The sequence below is a fragment of the Vipera ursinii genome (assembly GCF_947247035.1).
Source record: "Vipera ursinii genome assembly, chromosome: 11".
Lineage (NCBI taxonomy): Eukaryota > Metazoa > Chordata > Lepidosauria > Squamata > Viperidae > Vipera > Vipera ursinii.
Genome location: NC_139524.1, coordinates 16492236 through 16510234, shown reverse-complemented (window position 1 = coordinate 16510234; position 17999 = coordinate 16492236). Strand labels below are relative to the sequence as shown.

The window sequence follows — 17999 nt, the reverse complement described above, 5'->3', positions numbered from 1 at the left end:
CATCACTGGAGGCTTTTAGGACGAGATTAGACAACCACTTGTCCAGAATGATATACTGCTAGGGTCTCCTGCTTGGGCAGGAGATTGGATTTGAAGTGGTCGTAAGTTGAGAATTACCTGTACTGCTGTGAAGGAAATGTATAAGGCTGAGTTGTGAGATTGACTAAGAAACCTTGTAACTGGGTGGCACCCAAGCGTAAAGTCTACCAGACAATCATGGCACGTAAAATCAACCCTAGTGGAACTGCTGGGTTTATACTTCAGAGATCTTATCTCCACTGTCCAAAGTTGATAGTTATGCAGTTGGAATCTACAATGTGCAAATCAAATTCCCCAAGGATGTTTTTCTGCATTGCATTCTGCTTGAGTGAATATCTCAAAGTGTAAAGGTCATTCTTCTGCTTCTGATTACGTGTTCGTGTTGGTCCTGATCATCTTCTTGAATGCCCTTTGATGCTAATAGCTAGAACCAAGTAATAGTTTTGCAAGCCGACGTGCAATTTTTGTTCATTCATAGGATCTGGTGTTCATTTGTCATGCCACAGCCTCCCAGAACAAGCCTGACAAATATTAGGTATGAATACTAATAAAAGTATGACTCGTCATAGAAGAATAGAATAGAATAGAATAGAATAGAATAGAATAGAATAGAATAGAATAGAATAGAATAGAATAGAATAGAATAGAATAGAATAGAATAGAATAGAATAGAATTACAAAACAGAATAAAATAGAATAGAAAGAGAATGAACAGAATAGAATAGAATTACAAAATAGAATAGAATTACAAAATAGAATAGAATTACAAAATAGAATAAAATAGAATAGAATAGAGAAAGAATAGAATAGAATAGAGAAAGAATAGAATAGAATAGAATAGAATAGAATTATACAACAGAATAAAATAGAATAGAAAGAGAATGAACAGAATAGAATAGAATAGAATTACAAAATAGAATAGAATAGAATAGAATAGAATAGAATAGAATAGAATAGAATAGAATAGAATAGAATAGAATAGAATAGAATAGAAACAGAAACTTTATTTATATTAAATCCACTTAATACAATCCACTTCTGGGTGCTCCAACATTGGAGGTTTTAAAGAAGAGATTGGACAGTCATTTGTCTGAAAGGGTATAGTGACTTAGGCTTGAGCGGGGGTGGGGGGTGGACTAGAAGACCTCCAAGTTCCTTTCCAACAATTATTCTGTTCACTTCTGTTCCGGTGACATTTTTCTTTGTTTCCCTAATGACTTAGTTCCTTCTTAACTGTCCCCCTTTGTTATCTGTCTCTTGAAGGGATCTTGTAGACTAGACTTCTCTCCTCCGGGCTTACTGTACGTGCATGCTTCATCTGGAGGTATGGCAATTTCAACCTAGTCTCAGAAGAGCTCCCCCCCCCCAAAAAAAAGTTTGTGAATGAATTGCCCATTGTTGAAGATTCATCCTGAGCTTTCCTGGCCTTTAATCCACCGCAGGCGAGTTTATTTGCCCTTCTGGTTATTTTCAAGCTATCCGAGAGTTGCACTGTTTAATGTGTAACTATCATCAGAGCAACACCAAGGTTGTTGATGAACCATCAGCATGTTTTACACTGCCAGGAGTACAATAGGGCACGCAGCTGTCCTGCTGAGCACACGGTCTAAAATTAGGGCTACAGGGTTTTCAGTTTGTTTGTTTTTAAGGCGATCCAGGCATTGCAAGAACTACCGGAATTCCACTTTATTGTTGTAGGTTATAATAAGAGGATCTCGAAAGCCTGATAAAGTCTACTTCTATTCCTTCTTCTGCTGAATAAAATCAAAGCAGGGTTATTATTATTTTTTCATGCTTTCCATTTTTCCAGCACTGAATGAACTTTTCTTTTCCTTTAATTGCTCCTGCATACCCCGGGAGATCTTGAAAGGAAAAGATCGAGATGATTTTTTTGCATTACACTGAAGGCTCTGCCTAAAATATGACTTGAAGAAGCTAGAGAGAGCTAAAATGTTGAAACCCATTCTAGCCCTTCTCTGCTCTTGACCCCTAGCTCAGTGATGGCGAACCTTCTAGAGACCGAGTGCCCAAACCGCAACCCCAAACCCACTTATTTATCACAAAGTGCCAGGGCTGCATCAGCATTGTGGTGCCCTCGGGGGGGGGGGGACATTGGATGGGCCTGGCTGCAGGAGTCACGTCAGACTGAGTGGGCTTGGCTGGGGTGGGTGTGGCCACCTTGATGTTGCTCGTGGAGGGGATGCCTGTGGAGGCTGGGCAGGATTGGGGAAGATCCAGGGGAGGTTCTGGTGGGTGGGGCGGTGGGCAGGAGGCTTGTCCTGTGGGGAGAGGCAGGGGGTAGGGCAGGGGTGCCATTGCTGCAGAGCAAGGTGAGGCAGGGGCAGCTTCTGCCTGATGCCTTCAGCCCCTGCACACAGAGGCCAGCAAGCGCATGGGGGCATGCTCTACCACCTCTGTTCGAGCTTGCTAGCCAGCTGCTTCGCCTCTGTTGTGCTGGGTGGGGCTGCTGCTCCGGGTGCCAGTGGCGGCCTAATGGACCTGCGTGAGCTGGCAGTGGTGGCAGCAGGTGTGCCCAGAGAGAGGGCTCTGAGTGCCACCTCTGGCACGCGTGCCATCGGTTCGCCATCACTGCCCTAGCTTGAATGTATCATTGGCATTTTGCTCTAGAATAGTCTTCTCCATTTCTACCTGCTCTTTCTTTAAGGAGTAGGGTCCCTTTGCTGTCTATCTGAAGGACATCAAAAATCTGTGGTCCTCAGGAGGACTAACAAGTCTCCAGCAAGCCCTCCGGGAGATCTTTTTTGTGCAATCTACTAAATCCTCACCGCCCCTTCCTTGTCGTTGTTGGAGAATGGATTTTGACTTTGACCGGATTGGGATCTTTCTTCTCAGTTCCCAGGAGGAAAAAAAAATGAAGTTCTTCCTGGAAACAGGTAGGTAGAAATATCGAAATGCTGCAACACAAGGAAACTCGCAGGCGTGGGAGAATGGGGAGGAGTAGGGCTTTTATGGGCTAATTAATTCTATCTCCAGGTCTTTGGACTATGCAGTTAATTGATTACTGATTTATGATCTGGTCTTTTAAGATTTAAGTGGTAAGAAAAAGGCTTCTTCTTCGTTCTGAGGGTAAGTTGGGCAGAGATTGATTTTGCTGTGAATTATTGATCAGGTAGTGACAATGGATATGGGTAGAGTTACTGTCAACATTGGGAAGAGAATTAGAAGAGGGATTGAGAGACAAAGGGTTCTCCTAGAGGAAGGATCCAGAGAGCAAAACGGTGGTGGTGGTTCGTTTGTGATCTGCTGCTATCTGCAGATGTGAAAGGAAACCCCGTAGAAGAAATCACAGTGCATCTTGTTGGTTGAGCATAAGACCTGCACTTTGGTGATAGCAAAGGCCCAACCAATTTGACATCCTATACGCTCGGTTGAAATAGTGAGTGTCAAGTAATTGATTAACTCATCAGCTTTGTGTCCCCTGCAGATCTCTGTGGCCCATTGACAGACGCACTCTACCTGGAACTAGGATTATAAGATTGAAGTGCTTGGGGGAGGGAGGTTGGGAAGAACAGGGGTGTGACTGTGGCTGCTCTGACAACAGGAAGATGCTCCGGGGTGCAACTTGCCAAGCTGACAGTGGACCTTTTCCTTCCAGAACACACCAAGGTGGAGATAACAGCTTCAGAACCACAAGACAATGGACAAAGTCAAGGTTTCAGCTAAAAACGGTGATACGGGCTTGGCAAACCCAGGATTTGAGGATACAGTAAGTTTTCCTCCCTCTCCTTAGCTTTGTCCTTTGCCCTTTTCTCAAAGATGGTAATCGTGTCTGTGTTTTTTGTCAGGAATCAGAGGCAAATGGAAAGGAAGCACCATCTCTTGAGATTTGGGAAGAAAACCCTGTGCAGAAGAGTCATTTTGGGAGGTACTAAATATGGATGGCCAAGGAAATGTGGGGATGTTGTTTCAGCTGGGAAAGTCAATTGTTGTTTAATATTATAAGATCCCCAGATTTTTCCCTTCTTAGAACTGCTGTTTTGTGTAATCCTCTGTAAACACTTGAGGGCAGCCTTAATCTGAGATCCTAGTTTGTCTTTTCATCCCAACTCTTGCAAGGAGGAAAGAACAATTGGATATTGTCTGTTATTATTACTATCGATTATATGCTGCTCCATTTCCAGAAACTCTGAGCAGTTTATTGTACTAATGTAGTGAGATATAAAAAAGAAGAATGAAGTAATGGAATTAATCAAGCTGATGTGGTTCCATATGGAAAGACCCTGATTTTACTCATCCTTAAAGGCCTTTTGGGAAAGCCATGCTTAATGGCTCTCCAAATATGTTACAATGATGGGTTGAACCAGATCTTTGGAGGTTAAGCTATTAACACCAGGGGTCTTCAAACTTGGCAACTTGTGGACTTGTGGACTTCAACTCACAGAATTCCTGGCTTGCCAAGTTTGGAGACCCTTGTAATTACACAGTAGGGACATTGCTGGTAAGGGCTGATATAGATGGCATTCACTGGTGATGGGATCTTTAGCTACCTGTCTCATCAAGATCTAAACAAGTCAAACAGATTCAGCTTGCAGAACACAGTCACTGAAACATGCAGGCAATCTAATCTAATCATCATAAATACCTAAAATGGGGCTCAACAAAATTACGTATAAGATCCCTTCCAGATGTTCTGTAATGTTGGTTTTCTTGACTGGCCTTTCAGCAGGTTCAAGAATGTGGCTCAGCCTTTCTCTAAAGCAAAGAGTTTTTGCAAGACTCATCGCAAATTATTACACAAGGTCTTTTTAGCCATCTTATGTGCAGGTAAGTCTGTTACTCTCAGGTTGCCAGTGGTGATCCCGTGACCCCAGGAAGCTGCAACTGTTAAAAACACATGTCAGTTGCCAGACGCCTGAATTTGGATGACATGACCGTGAAGAGGCAAGTGCAAGGATCACTTGTAAGTCACTATTTTTTCCAGTGGCGGTGTACTTTTGAATGGTCACTAAATGAATGCTATAAATAGAGGACTACCTGTATTCCAGCTGGTGCTGGAACTTCTGCCCCAGACCTTTGAGAATGGCATCGGTCTAAATGAACAGTATGGACCAGCTGAACCCTAGTTGTGGTGGTTTCTGATGACTTGACACCCTGGGCTGTCCAATACTTTGATGTTTTGAGGTTCAATGCCTTCAGCCTTGTTGGCACAGTGGTTAAAGTAGAGTATTGCAGGCTAACTCTGCCCACAGCCAGGAGTTTGATCCTGACAGCCTTCCATCCTTCTGAGGTCGATAAAATGAGGACCCAGATTGTTGGGAGCAAGAGGCTGACTCTGTAAACCACCTAGAGAGAGTTGTAAAGCAGTGTGAACCAGTATATACAGTAAGTCTAAGGGCTATTGTTATTGCTCTATCTATCTATCTATCTATCTATCTATCTATCTATCTATCTATCTATCTATCTGGTGGCACAGTGGTTAGAATGCAGCATTGTAGGCAAACTCTGCCCACTGCCAGGAGTTCGATCCTAACCGGCTCAAGGTGGACTCAGCCTTCCATCCTTCCGAGGTCGGTAAAATGAGGACCCAGATTGTTGAGGGGCAATAGGCTGACTCTGTAAACTGCCTAGAGAGGGCTATAAAGCAGGGTGAAGCGGTATATAAGTGCTGATTGCTATTGCTATTCTCATTTTAGGCTACCTGGCCTACTTCATTGCTGCTTGTTATCTGGACTACCAACGAGCCTTGGCGCTGATCATTCTAACAAGCCTGGCCCTGGCTTTCCTAGCTTATAGTATAGTCAAAAAATATTTGGGAGCCAAGATTATCCAGATGTTCAGCTCTTGCAGGAAATGCTGTCAGAAGGCCTGGCCATGGCTGAAATGGTAAGGGGCTGATCTGCTGGACAGGTCAGTTTTAAGGTCAGGGGCTTTTAATAATAATAATAATAATAATAATAATAATAATAATAATAATAATAATAATAATAATGATGGTGATGATGATGATGATGATGATGATAATAATAATAATAATAATAATAATAATAATAATAATAATAATAAGAAGAAGAAGAAGAAGAAGAAGAAGAAGAAGAAGAAGAAGAAGTAGTAGTAGTAGTAGTTGGAAGGGACCTTGGAGGTCATCTAGTCCAACCCCCTGCTCAGGCAGGAAACCTTATACCATTTCAGGCGAATGGCTATCCAGTCTCTTCTTAAAAACTTCCAGTGTCGGAGCATTCACCACTTCTGGAGGCAGGTTGTTCCACTGGTTAGTAGTAGTAGTAGTAATAGTAGTAAAGTTGGAAGGGACCTTGGAAGTCATCTAGTCCAACCCCCCGCTCAGGCAGGAAGCCCTATACCATTTCGGACAAATGGCTGTCCAGTCTCTTCTTAAAAACTTCCAGTGTCGGAGCATTCACCACTTCTGGAGGCAGGTTGTTCCACTGGTTAGTTGTTTTAATGGTCAGGAAGTTTCTCCTTAGTTCCGGGTTGCTTCTCTCCTTGATGAGTTTCCATCCATTGCTTCTTGTTCTGCCTTCATAAGGCGCTTTGGAGAATAGCTTGACTCCCTCTTCTTTGGGGCAGCCCCTGAGATATTGTAACACTGCTATCATGTCACCCCTCACCCTTCTCTTCATTAAACTACACATACCCAATTCCAGCAACCGTTCCCTATATGTTTTAGCCTCCAGTCCCCCAATCATCTTTGTTGCTCTTCTCTGTACTCTTTCTAGAGTCTCGACATCTTTTTTACATCGTGGTGACCAAAACTGGATGCAGTATTCCAGGTGTGCCCTTACCAAGGCATTGTAAAGTGGTATTAGTACTTCACGTGATCTTGATTCTATCCCTCTGTTAATGCAGCCTAGCACTGTGTTGGCTTTTTTGGCAGCTGCAGCACACGGCTGGCTCATATTTTGCAAGAAGCCATGGAGAATCAGTCTCCACTCTGCTCTTTTAGATATTAGATTGTCATTTTTTAAGAGTGTTGAGTTGGTGGTTAGATTAGGCGACCTTAAAGGTGATTTTTCAGTCTATGAATCTATGGTCATGGAGGAATAAAGAGAATACAAAACCGTGCAATGCGATACAGTGAAAGAAATAACCCAAGTGATGGAACGTAAACAGAATACAGTGGACCAAAAAAAGGCTAAAAAATGGATTGTGCCCTAGGATCCTCAGCCAGGTAAGTAAAATATAAATATTCTTCTAGTCCAGAATATAAATATCAATATTCTGGAAAATAAGATGGGATAAATTAAGTATTGCAAGCCTGATGCCCCAGTAAAGAAGGACTTTTCTTATATCCCAAACTATTATCTTTTGTTCCCCCACCCCTTTTTTTCCCCCTCACAGGTTTATCTTGAATGTATATTTAATAAACGGTTTATCACGGACGAATGTTTAATCAAGTACCTATTAATGTGCCTCCTCTGTAATTCTCTAGGGTTTTGTGTGCCGTTCTTCTGATTGCTTTGATCACATGGTTGGTTCTGGATGTGTCCCAAAGGAAAGAGCAACTGGTCTCATTGGGAGGTTTCTGCGTTCTGGTGTTCTTGTTATTTCTCTTCTCCAAGCATCACATGGCTGTAAGGACCGTGGTTTTCTTTAGCTTACCATCTTCAATCTAACCAAGATTCAGTATAACAGGCTGTCTTTTGCTGCTGCTTCCCCCCCCCTCCACTCTACCTCCACTCTCACTTTTCAGAGCAGTCTATAAACGATGTTGGCTTAGGTCAGGGGTAGGGAACCTTGGCTCTTTTGTGACTTGTGGACTTCAATGCCCAGAATTCCTGAACCAGCAATGCTGACTCAGGAATTCTGGGAGTTGGAATCCACAAGTCATAAAAGAGCCAAGGTTCCCTACCCCTGGCTTAGGTAGAAGTCATTTGTGCATTGACGACACCCAACCGTTCCTCTGGAACTTGGTTCAATCTGCAGCCTTAGGAGAGTCTGAGTTAAGGTGATGCTGAGCACTGCATGATTTTTTTCCAATTGTTGGCCTCTTTGGCTACTGAATGTCCATGGAGATCCTTAGTCATCCAGCTCATGGTTGTCCCAAGGGTGCTTTTCCAAAAGGCAACTGGACTTTGTTTTTCCTTGAAGACCTTTCGCTTCTCATCCAAGAAGCTTCTTCAGTTCTGACACGAGTCCAAGAAGCTTCTTGGATGAGAAACGAAAGGTCTTCAAGGAAAAACAAAGCCCAGTTGCCTTTTGGAAAAGCACCATTGGGAATTTGGCTACCAAGTTGTAAAGATCAACGAGGCTGAACCCCAAGGCTTCCATCTCTCCAGTGTGCAAACCTGCTGTCTCTCATGGGTCTAGATGTTCACAAAATGTCCTGGATTGCAGGTATCCTGGAGGGCTGTTTTCTGGGGCCTCGGTCTACAGTTTGTCCTTGGAATCTTCATTATCCGAACTGAACCTGGATTTCAAGCTTTCCAATGGCTGGGCAATCAGATTCAGGTATGGTATAGTAGTTGTCAACGTCTGGCTGGCGTACTCGATATTGAAGAAACTCTGCAGTCTTGAGGTGCCATAAGAGATCATCTTTATTGAATACACATTCTGGCACTGAAGAAGCAAAATCAACTCTAGTTTTCCCACGCAAAAATCTAATTAGTTAACAATAGCTTTTCATAACCACCCGCCCACCAGGTGTTCAACCTGTCCAATTACATCCCTTTGGTTTGTTATGGGAAAGGTCTATTTCTCTGTCAGACACCTGCTTTCGTGACCTTAGGTCTCATGGTCCATGGACGGCTTCTTGAAACTTCTGTTTCTTCCCTAGGCTCTCCCTCACCAGCACCACCACCCCATTTGTATGGCAAGTTGAGTAGCAACAGAGGTTAGCAAGCATCTTAGCAATTCAACCTTGACAGTAGTGTTTGAAGATGTTATATCCCATGTTCCTCAGGGACAAAATCCCACCTTTCAAGTCTCATGTCCAGTGGCTTCAGTTCAGAAAGGTCCCATTTGAACCATTAGCCAAATCAACTGGAACAAGACAATGCCCAACTTATGATGACAAGATCTAGTGAGGAAGGAGAAGACGTAGATAGGTTCTTGAGCAACAGGGATAACGGCTTTGGGTGATTATCGTAATTATCACTGAATTTGACTTTAAGCTTCTGTAGATCAAAAAGCTGCTCAAATTATTAGGGATCCTTCATGTTGAATCATAGGTGTGCCGTAATTTTTTTTTAAAAAAACGAACCTGACTCTATTTTGGAATGTTCCTTCTAATATTTTTTCCCTTTCAGATATTCCTTAACTATACCACCGCTGGATCCAGCTTTGTCTTTGGGGAGAAACTGATCCAAGAAAGTTTTGCCTTTCAGGTGAATTTAGATAAATATATTCTTCCTCTTCAAGCCATATGACCTGTATACAAGCACTACAACAGAGGGCTGTGATCCTTACGTCCAATTAGTCATTATTAATCTTATTGGCTAGGGATGCGGTGGCTCAGTGGGTTAGGACGCTGAGCTTGTCAATAAGAAGGTCAGCAGTTTGGCGGGTCGAATCCCGAGTGCCGCGTAACAGAGTGAGCACTTGTTACTCGTCCCAGCTTCTGCCAACCTGGCAGTTCGAAAGCATGTAAAAATGCAAGTAGAAAAATAGGGACCACTACGGTGGGAAGGTAACAGCGTTCCGTGCGCCTTTGGCGTCTAGTCATGCCAGCCACATGACCACGGAGACGTCCTCGGACAAGCGCTGCCTCTTTGGCTTTGAAACGGAGATGAGCACCACCCCCTAGAGTCGGAAACAACTAGCACACCTGTGCGGGGGAACCTTCACCTTCACCTTTTTAAACTTATTGGCTAGGGTTGACAGGAGCTGTCATTTAGCAACATCTGGAGAGCGGCAGATGCCCTGTTTTAAAAATGCACACTGTTCTGATCTGTCTCCAGGCTTTGCCCATTGTTGTCTTCTTCAGCTGTGTGATGTCCATCCTCTACTACCTGGGAGTCATGCAGTTTATCATCCTGAAGGTAAGGCTGAGTTTTAGGATTTCAGAAGTCAGCTTATAATTTCCCTAATGGAGGTAAACAGCATATTGATCATGACATACATCTGCTCATAAGGCACCTGGACAGGTCAAGATACATTATAAGGAAACCAAAGAGAGTAATATTACTTCTTCCACTACTGGGAAGTGCTAATGCAAGGGACACAACATGATAGTTTACAAGGAAGGGGTGTGTGATGCTGTTGTGATGAAGTAGGCAGTGCAAAACAAAAGTGTGACTTTGCTGAGGCAACAAGGGTATCAGAGATTGAAGAAGGGAGAAAAACATGGAAGATGCTATCTCAAAATGCATCAAGGAATCTTTGTGGATGAGTGGAGAGCACCACAAGATGGGGGCAACACAGGCAGAAGGGTTAATTCTATTGACTGTGACATCTGTGCTGTCTGTGGACTTCATTCCAAGTCAGACCCCACTGCTCCATCTAGGTCATTGTCTAGAGACTGACCTTCTGGAAGGAGCTCTTCAGGATTTCAAATCCCTCAATCCTACCGAGATGGATCAGACTTTGGATGTAAGGTTTGCTGGGAGGCAAAGCATATGCTTGCTGCTGAGCTATGGCCCCATAGCTAAGGATGTGTCATTGCTGCCAGATTGGCAAATGAATCAGCAAGAGATTAAATCTAGGATATTCTGAACAATGACCCATAGGCTGCCAGTGTCCTCCAACTCACACTCTCCAACCTTTTCTTCTAACAGTTGTCCTGGCTCCTGCAAATCACAATGGGCACAGCAGCCACTGAATCCCTGAGTGTGGTGGGGAATATATTTGTGGGGATGGTAAGTGGTAAGTGTTCTTGACTTCCTCCATGGATGTCCTTGGTCAAGTCAACTTTCCCTTCTCTGAACAAGAGAGGGAACCAACTTCCATTCTGATTTCTTTCTGCTTTTCATTTTCCAAAGCTACTGTGTTTCTGCGTTTGAGAATAGCCTTCTTTCTCCCCTGTACGATTTGGAAAAAAACTGCTGGGAAAGGGGGTACATACTTTTGAGTGCATTTCTCTGAACACACGCATCTTTCCCTTCCTCCCCCCCTTCAATATAACATTTCTTGAGTTTATTATGCATTGCAGCATTTAAAGAAATGCAGACTTCAGATCTAGCTAACATTTGGATTACCTTTTGATTCTGAAGCGCAAAAACTAGGGAAGCGTGCATTCGGATGAATTACTCTTTCTTTTTTTCATGTGAAACAATCACAAATCTGGACACTCTCTCTTTCTCGTTGCATACCCCAGAACTGAGTATTTTGTTTAAGCAAAACATCAAATCATGCTATGTCCTTCTTGTTTCTGAGGAACAGAATTCTGAGAGGTATCTCTGGGGACTACAGATGTCTTGGTAAAACGCTACTATTGGATTTTATCTTTTGTCCTCCAGACTGAAGCCCCACTGCTCATCCGCCCCTACCTGGGGGACATGACACATTCAGAAGTCCATGCTGTAATGACAGGTGGCTTTGCCACCATTGCTGGTAGTGTGATGGGCGCATACATTTCATTTGGGGTGAGTCTGGTGATGATGTTGTCCATTCAGTTGTGTCTGACTCTTGGCGATTCTATGGACCAGGTCTCTCCATGTCTTCTGATCTGGCACGACTTCTTTCAGTTGTTTTATGTTCTGGCTGATGCCAACTTTGATGGTGGGGGTGAGTTTACTGTACAAGAAAATAAATATCATCAGCGGAGTCTGCACAGCATCATTTTCTGTTGCGCAGATGATATGGAATCATCCATGGCAGATTACACATGCATTCATGATTCCTGAACCAGGATATTTGATGGCCTATGAGTACAGTATTGGGACATTCCTTGGGCCTTTCCTAAGTGTAGACCTTGGGGTAAATTTCATTTAATCAGATGAAGGTTGTCTAGAAAAGGGATTTGATTGGGCTACATGGGAACTGGAGGAACATCTAAAAGACACGGACTGGAGTAAACCATTTTTTGACAAAGGCAATCTGCTTGGACTATTTCTGCAATTCAGTGTAAAGCTGAATCTTATTTTATTGTAATTATAATCTGGCCTTTGGTCTGAGTTGTTTTATCGGGGGAGGGGAATATTGTAGTAAAAGGCCATCTCGTGATGTGTGACTTGGTATTATCAGTATCATATTCCAATAAACTGTAGAAGCCCGGGCAAAATGTTCTGTATTTCCCAGTAAGCTAATCGCCTTTTGATTAGAAAGCTGATTGGAAGACTGAGCATATAATTATTTACATCGTACTGTTTTTTTTAACTGCGTGGAAAACATTTAAATTACTGTTGGGAAAGAGAAAGAATCCACAAAATGCCAGTGTTAATACTGGTGGATTAAAGAACGCCATATTTGGATTAAAGAACGCCATATTTGGATTAAAGAACGCCATATTTGCCAAGTCTTCAGTGGCAATTTGTAATTCTTCTTGCAGATTGATGCCTCCGCATTGATCGCAGCTTCAGTGATGGCGGCACCTTCTGCTTTAGCTATGGCCAAACTTGTCTACCCAGAAGTGGAAACGTCCAAATTCCAAAGCCGCGAAGGCATCAAAATTGCCTGCGGGTGAGAGCAGCTAAAATCCACGCGATTCCCACGGCCTGCGGAAGGATCTGGGAAGTAGGTTTCAAGGAGAAAGTGGAGAAAGGAGAGGAGAAGACCAAGGTGGCAAGCACAGCTGGGGAGGGGGGGGAGAGATTGGAGAGATACAAAGTGAAGAAGTTGTGGCTCCAACTCCCCAACTGTTTTTATCTGGACAGGCGGGAGGGCCATTGTCCAGGTCCCATCAATTAAAGAATGTCATCTGGCAAGACCTCTCTGTCCCAGTGCCTGCCTTTTGAAACTCCATCGCCTCCGAGTGGGATTAGACTGGCCCTAACCCTGTTCAGCGTGCTTTTCTCAGCATGCATCTCAGTTGTCTAGGAAGATATGGGCAACAAATTTAAGGAGGGAGGGAAGGAGCGAGGGAGGAAACAGAGAGAGGGATGGAAGATAGGAAAGAAAAAAGGAACAAAGATGGAGACAGAAGGGAGGGAAGAAAGGAAGATGGAGAGAGAAGGAAGGGAGGGAGGGAGGGAGGGAGGTGGAAAGAGAAGGGAGGGAGGAAGATGAGGGAAAAGGAAGGAAGGAAAGGGAGGGAGGAAGGAGGGAGGGAGGGAGGGAGGGAGGAAGGAAGGAAGGAAGGAAGGAAGGAAGGAAGGAAGGAAGGAAGGAAGGAAGGAAGGAAGGTGGAAAGAGAAGGGAGGGAAGAAGATGAGGGAAAAGGAAGGAAGGAAGGAAGGAAGGAAGGGGGGAGGGAGGGAGGAAGGAAGGAAGGAAGGAAGGAGGAAGGAAGGAAGGAAGGAAGGAAGGAAAGAGGAAAGAAAAGGGAGGGAGGAAGATGAGGGGAAAAGGAAGGGAGGGAGAGAGGAGGGAGGGAGAGAGGAAGGAAGGATGGTTCTGGATTATCTCTCCATTTCCTTCTTTCTTTGTACAATCCTGCAGGGAGGAAAAGAATATTCTGGAAGCTGCTGGCAACGGTGCCTCTGTCTCTGTGGGGCTGGTGGCCAACATTGCAGCCAACCTCATTGCCTTCCTGGCTGTGCTGGCATTCATCAATGCTGCCCTCAGTTGGTTAGGAGGGATGGTCAACTTGCCCCAACTCTCCTTCCAGGTATCTCCCACAAAACACCCAAGTTGATTATGACAGGATGGTGAAAACATCAAGAGGCACGAGGAGTAGTCTAGCTAAATTATCGGGATGTGATATCCCCAGCCTGACCAGAACCGCCTCTGGTAGAAGAAGGCCACTTTGTGTCTTCTCCTAGTTCTGGGTTTCTACACCCAACTGCTATTTGAGTGTGCTCCCTAGTAACGATGAAATTGGCAAGTATCAAATGAACCCTGATTTAAGGCATGCACTTGGCCCAGTTTTCAACCATCATTTGTTTCAGCAGCCAGTACAAGAAGAGAATGCAAAAACTGTGTCCCACACTCACAATCTCCTGGTGTCTAATGGTCAAAAACGATTGCATTGTGCAACTCTAATACTTCAACTAGTTCTTTGTCGAATTTAGCAAAGGGGAGGGGGAGGGAGCTCAGGAGCAGAAGGGCCAATGGATGTGTAGAGAGGTAACCATGGCAGGTGCCAGGCATTTATTGGGTGTCAAAAGATGGCAAGAGATCAGTCGTGATCAGTTAGTTGAGCACTTTACTTACAAAGCTTTTAGAAGAATTGCCTTCTGTCTTTCAGCTGATCTGCTCCTACGTCCTGATGCCTTTAGCCTTCTTGTTAGGGGTGAGCTGGGAAGATGCTTCCCTGGTTGCTGAGATGGTGGGAATCAAGTTCTTCTTGAATGAATTTGTGGCCTACCAGCAATTGTCAACATACAAAAACAATCGCCTGACAGGTCTGCCCGAGTGGGATGGTTCTCAAAAGCAGTGGATTTCGGTAAGTACCCTGGTCATAACACTGTATGGAAACGAAAGCCTGTGGGCACTACTCTTTCTCCTCCAAGCCCACCTACCCTACTACCCAAATCTTCTTGATTTGGTGGGAGCAATCTCAGAAACAAAGTCATGGACTTTGGCATGTTTGGCATGTGGTTAACAAAAGTTCTGGCTGACCTTTCTTCTCAGACCAATGCGTTTCAACCTTGGCAACTTTAAGACGTGTGGATCGCAACTTCCCCATGCTGGCTGGGGAATTCTAAGCGTTGAAGTCCACCCATCCTAACGTTCTTAAGGCTGAAAAACACTGCCTTTGACCATCCTTGCTTGCATACCCAGCAGCAAGTGCTGAGCAAGGCAAACTGGAAGATGCCAACTGGAAGAGGGATGAATGGGTGGTGGGTTTATTCTTTATCACAACACTGATTACATTCTCTCTCTCTCTCTCTCTCTCTCTCTCTCTCTCTCTCTCCTTAGCCCAGAGCTGAAACCATTTTAACCTTTGCTCTGTGTGGATTTGCCAACCTGAGTTCTATTGGGATCATGTTGGGTGGCTTGTGTAAGTCAACAAACCAGTGAGGAACATGAAGACTTCATAGTGGGAGAAAAGGAGTCTTTCCTGCCAGTGGCGGGGAAGGAATGTACTGCCCCATAGCTACGTCCTCTATGGCTTAAGCATCCCAACCTCTCCATCCATGGGCTTGATTATTCTCAGTTGCCAAAATGGTTTGGTCCTGAGAAGAGCAATTCCAAAGTATAGACATTCATGTGACCCAGTTCCATCTGCTTTTCTTTTAACATGAAGCTTCAATGGCACCACAACGCAAGAGTGAATTTTCCAGCATTGTTCTACGAGCTTTGATCACCGGAGCCACCGTCTCCCTAATCAATGCGTGCATTGCAGGTGGGTTGGGAATAACCTCCCCTCCCTGGGGGAGGATAGTGGGGAAACAGGGTTAAAGTTAAAGCTCCGTCCAGTTGAGCATAATTCTTGCTTCTTGAGGGACATACCCGTATAAGGTTCTTATGTTCTCCCAGCACAAGCTCATGTTTTCCTGCACGCATTTCACTTTGCAACAATACAGTCTGGTGGGTTGGACCCACAAGTTGGCAACTTCCTGTTCTCTCCCAGCCTACGTGAGTCCTTGTTATGCTCACAAAGAGAAACCCCTCTTCCAAGAAACAGGCAGGAACCACAAGAAAGAAACCAACCCCTTTGATTCTCACAGACCTGAGTCAATGTCCAAGGCAAGCAAACACAGTCCACAGAAACTCCATCCTCAACAAGAACGGTGGTTGCCTTTGGCAATCAGCACCTCCCACACTTTCCCTTTTATAATTCAGCCAAGGTGTGGCTTCCTAGTGCCTTCTTTTTCGCCTTTGGAGCCACCCCATTGCATTCCTCTGTCCTACTCGCTTCTCTTGCTGGCGCTTTCGTGCATCCTAGATTTCTCCCAACTTTGCTTCATCACTAATCCAACTCAGGCTCCCAGCACAGCTGTGTCTCGGCCTGAGCACGAGTAGAGGGGCCAGGATCCTCATCCAACTGTAAGTTTTGGAGCTCCTCAGAGCCTTCCTCTGACTCTAATGACACTCCAGGCCCTTCATCATCATCATCTGATTCCTCAGACTCAGCTGCCAGATCCACTGGCTGGCCAGGAATCACCATACTACCTTTCTCTTTAAGCAAAGGTGCGACTTTCCCCACAAGCTCTGAATTTCCCACCCACAGGAATCCTCTATGTGCCCAGAGATGTCCCTGACTGTCTGGACTTCTTCAGCAATACCATCATCAACTCTACCAGTTACTCTCTGCATGAATGCTGCAAAGACTTGTTTGGCAGGTGAGTGCTTCTTTGTGTAGCACATGTGATATACACAGTGAAAGAAACTTCACCTGATTCTTTTTGCTTTGCTTCAACACAACTTTGCAGAGAGTAGGGCGCACTGATCTTTCCACCAGCAAGAGGGAGTAGGAGATGGTAAGGACAAAGTATTACCAGTGACGTGTGGGTCAATGCCTCTTCAATAGCTTGATTCTGTGCATTAGTAGACACCTAGGATGATATTCTCTGTTTTTTTTAACCTTAATTGTCATGTGGAATGGATTTCGGGTCAAGGGCAATAGGAAAAGCTTTTGTCATGGTGGACACGTATCATGTGCTAATTCCTGCATTGGTTTGCAAAGCTGAGTCTAACTCATCATCAACAGCTTCCAAGATCCCTTGAGATCCCATGTTTGAAAACTGTATTCTAGAAATACTGGCATCAATGCAGCCATAGAAATCCCTTGACTATCGTGTATGTCAGGGGTGTCAAACTCAATTTCATTGAGGGCCGCTTCAGCATTGCGGTTGCCTTTAGGGGGCCGGGTAGGTGTGGCCTACTGGGTGGGTGTGGCTAGAGTGCATATGGCCTACTAGGTGGGCGTGGCCAGCTCTACATCGTTTGCGTCAAGGGTGCCTATGGGGGCCTGGGCAGGAGTGGGACAGATCTGAGGGTCTCTGGCAGAAGGAGGGTCTCTGAGCCAGGGCCAAGGCAGTATGGGCCATTCCCTCACTGTTTCCAGGATGGCTTCACGGGCCACATGAAACCACTTCGTGGGCCGGATCTGGCCCCCGGGCCTTGTGTTTGACATGTCTGGTGTATGTGGTCTTCTATTTTCTTAAAATCCGTTTTTTTAAATGACCATGAGATGGCACCCTTTTGCCTTGGGAAAAAAAACACAACAGCTCAGCAATCAACACTCAACTTTGTAGTGGCTTGAATGGTTCTCTAACAGCCGGTCATTTAATTTCCGCAAAGAAACATTGCAAATCTATCAAGTGCTGAACAGATTTCCACATTACATTTGTTGTTGTTTTTTTAAAAACACAAAAAAAACTGAGATGATCTGCAAGACGGGTTCTCCTATTCTCAATGTCAGCATTATCCATGGAAAATTAGAGACTGGTGAACCATATTTTGGAGAACGTGGAGAGCTGTGGAGGCGCAGTGGTTAGAATGCAGTATTGCAGGTTAACTCTGCCCACTGCCAGGAGTTCGATCCTGACCAGCTCAAGGTTGACTCATCCGTCTATCCTTCCGAGGTTGGTAAAATGAGGACCCAGATTGTTGAGGGCAATGTGCCGACATTTGTAAACTGCTCAGAGAGGGCTGTGAAGCAGTAACCATCAACTTTTTTGGGTGCCAGGGACCAGTTCAGTGGAGAATGGTTTTTTCTGCAGACTGGAAGAGGGGTGGCTTCACATACTGCCTGAATCCCACACATGCACTGATGGGGCTTTGCTTATTTGCGTGACCTGGTTCCTCGCAGGCTGTGGACCAGTGCTGGTCCACGGCCCGGAGATTGTGGACCCCTGCTGTAAAGCACTATGTGGTCAACAAGTCTACGTGCTATTGCTATTAACCCCTCATCTCTTCTTTTCCACAGTTCCTTACCTAGTTCCAATGGATCCCTCTCTTTTAGTGGCATTTGGGAGACCCTAAACTCCAACACAACACAGACCTATCTCCAGAAATGCTGTGGTTACTATAGCTCCTCCATATGTCCCAAACCTTAA

At 44.7% G+C, this 17999-nt stretch overlaps 1 protein-coding gene across 1 annotated transcript in view; it reads left to right on the top strand.

Annotated features, from left to right (window-relative positions):
• Positions 1–17999, top strand: part of SLC28A2 (solute carrier family 28 member 2) — a gene marked incomplete at both ends in the record, with an annotated part of 20394 nt that extends 2395 nt beyond the window's left edge. The window contains 15 exons of the mRNA XM_083371745.1: positions 4724–4824; positions 5694–5883; positions 7448–7589; positions 8353–8466; positions 9264–9341; positions 9915–9995; positions 10731–10811; positions 11412–11537; positions 12443–12573; positions 13492–13660; positions 14240–14437; positions 14914–14995; positions 15242–15340; positions 16169–16280; positions 17870–17999. Coding sequence (XP_083227871.1) covers positions 4724–4824; positions 5694–5883; positions 7448–7589; positions 8353–8466; positions 9264–9341; positions 9915–9995; positions 10731–10811; positions 11412–11537; positions 12443–12573; positions 13492–13660; positions 14240–14437; positions 14914–14995; positions 15242–15340; positions 16169–16280; positions 17870–17999 — 1834 coding nt within the window. The remainder of the gene's footprint in view (positions 1–4723; positions 4825–5693; positions 5884–7447; positions 7590–8352; positions 8467–9263; positions 9342–9914; positions 9996–10730; positions 10812–11411; positions 11538–12442; positions 12574–13491; positions 13661–14239; positions 14438–14913; positions 14996–15241; positions 15341–16168; positions 16281–17869) is intronic.